The 10,017-nt window shown below is 40.9% G+C and overlaps 1 protein-coding gene across 2 annotated transcripts in view; it reads left to right on the top strand.

Moving 5' to 3' along the window:
- The first annotated feature begins 4,565 nt into the window (after positions 1 to 4,565).
- The window catches only part of GTF2F2 (general transcription factor IIF subunit 2), a 165,591-nt gene continuing 160,139 nt past the window's right edge, over positions 4,566 to 10,017 (top strand). Inside the window, exon 1 of one of the 2 annotated variants that reach the window (XM_027873527.1) lies at positions 4,566 to 4,726. In XM_027873527.1, coding sequence (XP_027729328.1) covers positions 4,661 to 4,726 — 66 coding nt within the window. In that variant the 5' untranslated portion in view covers positions 4,566 to 4,660. The remainder of the gene's footprint in view (positions 4,727 to 10,017) is intronic. The other variant, XM_027873526.1, reaches the window with a different exon arrangement.

Here is a 10,017-nt window from a genome sequence, read left to right as displayed (position 1 = left end):
AAAAAAACAATTGTTGGGAAAACTAAAAAGCAGTCTGGCAGAAATTGGACATATACCAATATCTTACACTACTTACCAAGATAAGGTCAAAATGGATACATGACCTAGAAATAAAGGGAAATATTATTTTAAAAAATTAGAACATGGACCATATTATCTATCAGGCATATGGATAGGAGAAGAATTTGTGAGTAAACAAGAGACAGAGAGCATTGTGAGATGTAAAATGGATAATTTTTATTACATTTAATCAAAAAAGTTTTGTACAAATAAAACCAATGTAGCCAAGATTAGAAAGAAAGCAGAAAATTGAGGGGAAAATTTTTGTAAACAGTTTCTCAGATAAAGGTCACATATCTCAAAAAATATAGAAAACTTGATCAAATTTATAAGAATATCAGTCATTCCCCAATTGATAAGTGGTCAAAGGATATGAACAGTCAGTTTTTCAACAAAGAAATCAGAGCTACATATAGTCATACAAAAAAGGCTCTAAATCATTATTGATTAGAGAAATGCAAATTAAAACAACTTTAAATATCATCTCACACCTATCAGACTGGCTAAAATGATAGAAGGGGAAAATGACAAATGTTGGAGGGGATATGGAAAAATTGGGATACTAATACACTGTTGGTAGAACTGTGAACTAATCCAACCATTTTGGAGAGCAATCTGTATTTACGCCCAAAGAGTTATAAAACTGTGTATACCCCTTGACCCAGAAATACCACTATTGGGTCTGTTTCCCAAGATGATCAGGGAAAAAGGAAAAGAATTTATATGTTCTAAAACATAGCAACTCTCTTTGTGGTGGCAAAGAAATGGAAATTGTGGGGATGTCCGTCAACTGGGGAATAATTGAACAAGTTGTGGTATATGATTGTGATGGAATACTATTGCGCATAAGAAGTGATGAGCTCGATGATCTTAGAAAAACGGGTAGACTTGCACAAAATCATGAAGAGCAAAATGGGCAGAACCAAGAGAATGTTGTAGATGGTAACAGCAACATGGTTTTAAGAACAACTTTGAGCAAAGAAGTCCTTCTGACTATTATAAATACCCAAATTAACTAAAGGACCTATGAATGAAGATGCTACCTGTATCCAGAGAAAGAACTAATAAATAGAAGCGTGTGTAGAATGATTTTACATATATATACATATCCATCTCCTATCCCTCGTTGCAACTTTTCCTTTTAGTCTTCCTTAAAAATGAATGAGAGAAAGACAAAGGAATAAAGAAACACATCGAGATTCTTCATTGATATTTGACTTAATAACCTAAATCTTTGATTCTAAAATTCTGTGAGTATTACAATCACACATACACACACACACACACACACACACACACACACACACACACATATACACTCACACAGCAACAATCTGTAGTACCTGGCTTTAAGTATCACCTTAATGTAGAAATTAAGGTCATTAACACAGAATGAAGTAGGTAGAGGAAGCAGGACTATTTTTGCTTTTCTTTGTATCCCTATCGCTTAGCAAAGTGCCTGGCACATATTAAGCACTTAAAAAAATACTGGTTGCCTGACTCAGATTGCTGAATTTGGAGTCAAAGCAGGTAGGCTCTACTACCTGTGTTATTGTGGGCAAATCAGGAGCCCTCTCTGGGCCTTTTCCTTCCTCTATGGGTTTGTACTAAATGACCTGTATGGTCCTTCCCAGCTCCATATCTATGATGCTATGATTCCAGCGTGTGGCCCACCTAAGGTGAGATAATGTCAATTTGAACTGGAGCCAGTGGTTCTGGATTTATGATTTTCTCCAGGGATAATATAGTATTATAAATCTGGACAAAATAATGTACAAAAGGGACCTCAAAGGCTAACTAGTCCAAAATTCTCATTTCACAGATTAGGGAAGTGAAGTCCAAGATGGCCAAGGGACTGATCTAAGTTTACGCAGTAGCAAGCATCAGAGTAGAAACAGTCACAGAGAAAGTGTGTGGTAGTGTATACCCAGAATTGGTAAGTTGGTTGTATCAAACGGCCAAGGAGCAAAGGACTCCATGAGTATCATTGCAACTTTGGACCATGGGGTCTAAGACACAAATTAAGTCAGAAAGGGATTGAAAGAATGAAGGACTGGAAGAAGAGGAAAGGGTAGAGGACCTAAAAACATCAGTCAATTCATTTCAATTCCCTTCTATTTAATTTGGTTTATTTTAATTCAATTCAGCAAGGATTTCTTAAGTGCAATGTGATATAATACATAGGGAATTGGCTTTGGTGTCTGAGGATCTGGGTTCAAACCTCACCTCTTGTGCTTACTGTAAGTAAGATTTTAGGGGGTTAGGCTTCCACAACTGGATAAGAAATTCCAAGAGCTTGCGGATAGTCCCTCAACCAATCAGAAAGTACTCCAAACTTTTCTATAAACAACTAGTTCTTAAGAAAGAGCCCTAGAGGCTAAACTGGTGGCAACCAGCTGGGTTCAAGGACGAGGCTTCCACCAGGCAAAGGCTTTTCTCCACTGCGCTTGCTTAATAAGCTTATTGAATATAAACTGAAACAAACCCCAAGGGTGGAGATAGCGGCCATTTTTGAGCGTGGGACGCATGAAGTGGGCAGAGTTAATAGAACACGGACGAACCTGCGATGGGCTGCCCAGAAAAGGTGTAACTCAGATGAACTAGATCAATAGGAGACCTGATGGGTGGAGTACGGATCTTACTAATGGTTTAAAAGTTGATTGTACCACTGAACCAGTGCCCACATGCTACTAAAGTGCATTGAGCTCACTTCTCTCAGGAGAAGCATAATAAAGACTTTCCTTCACTCACTCACTGTAGTAGATTTCTGTTTCAGATTTTTCTAACACTTACTACCTGTACAACCTTAGGCAAGTTACTTAATCTTCCTATGCTTCGTTTTCCTCAAATGTAAAATAAGGGGCCTTGCTTAGATGACTTCTGAGGTCCCTTCTGGTCTTCTCTCCATGATCTTATGTGCCATTTATTGTGCTAAATATTGGGGAAACAAAAAAAAAAAGGAAACTGTCTCTGTTCTCAAAGTCTTATATTCTACTGAAGGAGACAATATGTACACAGATAAGTAAATACAAGATCCATACAAAGTACTTTGGGAGGGGGTGGTGTGCTGTCATGACAAATGTAGGGAGTATGAGAAGTATGAACCTAGGATAGGTTGCAAAACTTATCAAAAGAAGAATAATTCTCTCTGCTCTGAATACATGTAGCACACACGTACTGAGTATATCATCTGGCCCATTTTATCAAGCCCTTCTTAGTGATATTTCACATTCCAGCATGCTTATTTTCCATTATCCACCCTGCCTACTGCTATACTCTCCAGATCAGCGGGCCTTGCCATCTGCCCTGCTGCATAATGGCTCCTCCCTAACCTAGCTGAAACCATAATTAAATTAATTGATACTGGAAAGGAAGTGTCAATCAATCAATTAACATTTATTAAGTGACTTTCCAAATCAGAGTATCCTTTCAGGGCCACTCAGCTCTATAAAAGTAACTTCCTTCTATGAGAATGTAAGCTCCTTGGGGGAGGAACTGTCTCCCTGTTTTTGTATCCCTAGAACTTAGCCCACAGTAAGTACTTAATAAATGCATTTTCTTTTATTCCTTCATTCATTCACTCATTCACAGTTGTGACTAGAGAGGAAAATTTCAGAGCTCTACTTCTTGGAGATGGAGTAGTTTTGAGTGATAATAAATGTTTATCATCTATTGAGCGGGCAGCTAAAGCTGGAGATAATGGTCATGGAATATGAGAAGTTTGAGGACAGGGTGTGGGAAATGTCATCAGTCTTGATTCTTAAGTCACTTGCAATTGAGAACTTAAGGCCATTTGAAGGTTTTTGACAATGAATGCAAAAAAAAAGAAGGAAAAGGAATGTTAGTTCAAATCAAATTCCGAGTTGATCTTGAATCTGAGGCAGGAACTATTGTTTTATTTTTATTTTCAAAATTGCTCTTGTATGTCTATTTCCAGTGCTTACCACACAGTAGGTGCCTAATAAATGCCTGTCAAAGGAATGAATTTGTGGCTGCTCTGTATTTCCCAGAAGGCAGGGTGGTGTAATTGGAAATCTACTGGACTGGGAGTGAACATACAAGTCCCTGCTTTGCATGACCTTGGAGAAGTCACCTGAGTTCTCTACGTCTCCGTTTCCCCATCTGGGAGTTGGAGAACATTGTCTCCAAGGTCTTCCACAGCTACTTCTCCATCTTCTACTGCTTGTCAATCACACTTTAACAAGTCTTTAATTTGTAACCCAACCAAAAACGTCTCCCCTTTAGGGGAACTTGGGCAGTGTCCACACTGGCCCCCACCATAAGGATCTACATCCCGTGCATCTTCTCTAAACGCCTAACCCGGCAAGAGCCTGCATCCTTTCCTATCCCCGCCCCCACCCCAGGCCATCTGCTTAAGAAACCACGCCCACTTCCTGGAGCTAAGCGAAGGAAATATGTCCTCCACGAGGAACCGTAGGGCACGGGCGTAGTGCGCAGGCGCGGCTTCCTGGTCTCCGGGAGTGGCGTGTTCCCCTCCCCCAAGCTTGCTGCTTTCCGGCTCGGAGCGACGCCGGTGGTGCCGGAGCCGAGACCTCAGGACCTCCCTCTCCTCCACCTGTGGCGGCGTCGGCGCAGAGCCATGGCCGAGCGCGGGGAGCTCGACTTGACCGGCGCCAAACAAAACACGGGAGTGTGGCTCGTGAAGGTAAAGGCCGAGCGAGCCCTTCCCCCAGCCCCCCAGGGCCCCCCCCCGGGGGTCCCGCGGCCCCTCATCCACGGTCATCCAGCCTTTCTCCCTCAAGCCCCAGGGAGTTAGCCCAGGCGTGGATGGCGAGGCGGTTATTCTAACAGCATTTATTAGACACTTGTTGTGTACCAGCCACCCCGCTGGGCACTTGATGGGGTGGGGGGGGTGGTAGGAGTACGAAGACGGGACATTCTTTCCTGCCCTCACTGTACTTGGGGGAAACATAACAGGTCCCCAGGGAAGTAAGTGCAGATTGCAAGGTAATAAATTTAGAGCTGGAAGTCCGACTCCTTCGTTTTACAGAAGAGGAAATTGAGGCACAGAGCGGTAAAGTGACAGGGCATGGGGGTGGTATCAAACAGACGCCAAGTGTCCGAGGCAGTATTGGAGCCCAGGCTTGTGACTTAAATCCAGTTCCCCAACTAGGACATCGCATCAAGTCGTTCAGGATGAGGAAGGTAGGAGGGTCCGCAGCCTGAGCCCTTAACGGGAGCTCAGGGGACCCCCAGGAGCAGAGGTGAGCAGAAGGCCCAGGGAGCCCCTGGCTCCCCGAGGTAGTGTGGTGGGTGCTTCTGGGCCAGGGCCTCCCAGATTTTCTGGGTTTCCCGGAGTTATCCCCATGTCTACTTAGAGGGTGATCAATAGTAGTATTTATTCTGCATACATCTTTAAAGTGCTAATGAGTGCAGTGTAGGGGTACAGTGTAGATAAGATAATGCTTCTGCTTTCCCGGAGTTTATAGCCTGGTACAGGGACAGATAACTGAGATTCGGGAGCAAAATATTGGTTAAGGATAGAAAGGAAGAAGGTAATTAAACTTCATAGAAAAGTGTATTGGAGAAAGGCAGAACAGAATACTGGTTAACATTAGAGAGGAAAAAGATAATGAATCTTCCTGGAAAGGTTAGTTAAATGTGTTGTAGAGAGGCAGAACAGAATAGTGGTTAAAATTAGAGGTTCAGTTGTTCAGTCTTTTTTCAGTGATGTCCAACTCTTTGTGACCCCGTTTGGCATTTTCTTGGCAAAGAAAATGGAGTGGTTTGCCATTTTCTCCTCCAGCTCATTTTACAGGTGAGGAAACTGAAACAGAGTTAAGTGACATGCCCAGAGTCACACAGCTAGTGTGTGAGGTCACATTTGAACTCAGATCTTCCTGACTTAAGGCCTAGCACTCTATCCACTGCACCACCCAGCTGCCAAAAAGTTAATAGAGAGTTAGAGAGAGGCAGAAGGCAATAGTGGTTAAGCTTTATGGAAAGCTTAGTTAAATGTATTGTTGAGAGGCAGAGGGACAGGTGGTCAGTGGCCAATGAATAGAGCATTGGGCTTGGACTCAGAAGGACTGGAGTTCAAATTCTGCCTCAGATACTTACTAGCTATATTTGACCCTGGGCAGTCACTCAACCTTGTTTGCCTCAGTTTCCTCATCTATAAAATGAGTTGGAGAAGGAAATGCAAACCACTCCAGTATCTTTGCCAAGAAAACCTCAAATGGAGTCACAGAGAGTTGGATGCAACTGAAATGACTGAACAAAAAAAGAGAAGAACAAAATACTGATTAAGGATAGAAGGGAAGAAGGTAATTAAGCTTCCTGGAAAGATTAGTTAAGCATATTGTAGAGAGGCAGAACAGAATAGTGGTTCATGTTGGAGGGGAAGAAGGTAAACATTGATCAGGGTAAGTTTCATGGAAGAGGTGATATTGGAGTTGAGCTTTAGAGAGGGAGGGACAGTATTTCAGGCTTAGGTAAGGTGGTGGGAGAGCCATTACTTTGGGTGGGTAAGCAGATTTTGATAGATGTGATCGTGGAAGGGTAATCCCTAGCAGCTGATTTTCCCCACCAGACTTCATAGGAGATACTTCCTAATCCATAAAGTCTATATCGGAGGCACACTTTGAACACTCTTAAGTTAAAGCCACTTACTTCTCGGCCTCTTTCAGCAGAATGTCATTCTTCCTGTCACATTTCAAATGGACCCTGGGAATGGTCTGGTGACATAAGAGTCCATTGGCCAAAGGAGGAGCTGTGTATTTATTAATTTGTTCATATTGTATTCCACTTGCAGTAATTAGCTTTTTGTGAATTTAATCAAATTCTCAATAATGGCATGTTCTCAAAATCTGCTCTAATTCATCTTGCCAGATCTAGTCATGTTTAAAGACAACTTCATAAAGCTATTGAATCAAATCTGAAATAATTATTGAATACCTGATACGCAAAGCACTGTGAACGATTCAAAGAAGCTACGTTCCCTGTCAATAACAAGCTTGTGGTATGGTTGGGGAGGCAAGTCAAAACGTGAAAAACTGAATAAAATTAAATAGCAATAAAGACAATAATATAAGAGCTTGGTTGCCAGGTAAAGATAATAATTTACATAGTACTTTAAAGTTCAAAAAGCCCTTTCCCCACTACAACCTGTTTAAGTAGGTAGTGGAAGTCTCATTGTTCCCTTTTTACAGATGAGGAAACTAAGGCCCAGAGAGGTTAAGTGATTTACTTGAGGGCTACACAACTGGTCTGTGTAAGAGTACAGAGGTGAACCCAGGGCTCCTAAATCCAAGTCATTTCATTTATGAGTCATTCAGCCAACAAGCATTTATTAAGCACCTACTATGTAGCAGGCCTACTACTTGCAAGGTACTAGGTCTGCTAAGAAACTCCTATCTTCAAGGAGCCAGTATCTATTGAAGGAGGTAACATATGCACAAGTAAATATATACAGAATAAATGAGGGTTTGGAGGTTTGTTTTGCTTTGGTTTTGGTCAGGGAGACAGCAGCAGTTGAGGTGGTGGAGCTTGAGATGAGCTTCTCAGAAAGCTAATAGGGATTCTCAGAGGTGGGAAAGAGAAAGGAGAGCAGCTTGTGCAAAGGTGGGGAGACTGGACTGGAGTATCCTGTGTGAGGCACAACCAGAGACCAAAGAGTTCGTGAAGGAGGGATGTTGTAAACTTGGATAGGCAAGCTGGAGCCTGGTGGTGAAGAGCTTTCGGTGACAAATGAACTTTGCATTTGTGCTTGATTCCCAAGGGACAGTGTGGTACAGTAAAAGGAGTATTGGATTTAGATTTGTAACCAGATCAGTGATTTAATACTGGTGTGATCTTGGCCAAGAGTTTGAACTTTTCTGACCCTCAGTTCCTCATCTGTAAAATGGGAACATTGGAGCAGATGGCTTCTTCCTTTTTTTTTTAATCTACCGTAAAGTTCACAATTGTCTGATTTTTCTTATTTAATTTTTTTATTATGAACTTGTTACAGCCATCAACAAATGTAATTTCTATAGTCAAAGAATAGAAAAAGGGAATTATATATAGCTTGGTTTTTTCCTAAGCATACAGTGCGTTTAACACGGTGCCCTTCTGTTTGTGTCTCTGAATCTTCCTTTGCTCTCTTGATATTTTATGTCTCATTAATGCTTTTTTTCTTGGAGAACACTATTGTCTCTTGTTCCCAAAGCCAGGACGTGGGACCTTATTGAAGTAGCCCAAGTAAGAAGTGATAAGTTCATTCATTATCTAGGGCAAGACTTCTCAACTTTTTTGGATCATAGGATCCCTTCCACCCTCCCCACTCTGGCAGTCTGGTTTTCAGAATAATGTTTTTCAATATGTAAAATAAACTACGTAGGACTGCAAATGGTCAATTATATTGAAATATAATTATTACAATATTAACAAAAGAAGTTCATAAGAACCTCTGATTTTGGGCAATAGTGCCTTGAGTTTAGCGGAAGGAGAGAGAATGTGATAGAGCAGGAGGTTTGTGATTTGACTGTTTCAATACGTGTCAAACTTCAGTCTCGTCTATAAACTTTATTTCTCATCTATGCATTTTCTTTTTCAGCCTTACTAATTTACACTCAGATGCTGATTTCTGGGTGTCCTCAATTTGTGAATGCTTAGTTTAACTCTGTGATCCCTTTTCAGATTTTGCATTGGTATGGATCCCTTTTGACCCAACTGAGATGTAGATGAATTTTCATAGGTTAAAATGAGCATGGTTTTAGATTGAAAGGTAATAAATGCCAATAATAAAACATGTCTGTGTGTCTATTATGTTTCCTTAAGTTAGAGCTTTTTTAAACTGGTTTACAGACCTCAGGGCCTATTGATGAATTTCGGGGAGCTCATGAAGTTGTTTTTTTTTACTTAATTTTTAAGTTCCAAATTTTTTCCCTTTCCCTACCTCCTCCCCCACCTACTAAGAAGGCAAAAAATACAATACCCATTACACATAGAAAGTCATGCAAAATATATTTCTACATTAGCCATGTTGTGAAAAAAGAGAAGCAGGAAAAATAAAGAGAAAAAATGTTTCACTATGCACTCATTTCATCAGTTCTCTCTCAAGGTAGATAGCATTTTTCATCATGAATCCTTTGGAATTGTTGTGCATCGTTGTATTGATCAAAGTTGCTAAGTCTTGGGGCAGCTAGCTGGCGCAGTGGATAGAGCACTGGCCCGGAGTCAGGAGGACCTGAGTTCAAATGCGACCTCAGACCGCACACCTGACACTTACTAGCTGTGTTACCCTGGGCAAGTCACTTAGCCCCAACTGCCTAAAAAAAAAGGTTGCTAAGTCTTTCACAGTTAAATATAATTACAGTGTTGCTGTTACTGTATACCTTGTTTTCCTGGTTCTGCTTATTTCACTTCAATTCATACAAGTCTTCCCAGGTTTTTCTGAAATCATCCTCTTTAACGTTTCTTACGTCATAATCATATACCACAACTTGTTCAGCCATTTCCCAATTGATGGGCATCCCCTCAATTTCCAATTCTTTGCCACCATAGGAAGAGCTGCTGTAAATATTTTTGTACATATGGATCTTTTTCCTCTTTCTTTTATCTCTTTGGGTATAGACTTAGTGCCAGTATTGCCAGGTCAAAGAGTATGCACAGTTTGATAGCCTTTGGACTTAGTTCCAGATTGTTCTCCAGAATGGTTGGACCAATTCACAACTCCACCAATAGTGCATTAGTATCCTTATTTTTACCTATCCTCTCTAGCATTTGTCATTTTCCTTTTCTGTCATCTTAGCCAATCTGATGGGTGTGAGGTAGTACCTCGGAGTTATTTTAATTTGCATTTTGCTAATTATTAGTGATTTAGAGTATTTTTTCATTTGACTATTAATAGCTTTGATTTCATACTCTCTGAAGCGCTACCCTGTGTTGTACAAGCTTTCTAGCTTCAAGTAGGATGCCTGAGCAAAACTGAAATGTAGGGAAATGAAAAGGAAT

Source organism: Vombatus ursinus, unplaced genomic scaffold (genome assembly GCF_900497805.2).
Source record: "Vombatus ursinus unplaced genomic scaffold, bare-nosed wombat genome assembly UNPS02014802.1, whole genome shotgun sequence".
In the NCBI taxonomy this organism is placed as follows: domain Eukaryota; kingdom Metazoa; phylum Chordata; class Mammalia; order Diprotodontia; family Vombatidae; genus Vombatus; species Vombatus ursinus.
Note: the sequence above shows the minus strand (reverse complement) of the source record. Positions and strands in the feature narration are given on the sequence as shown.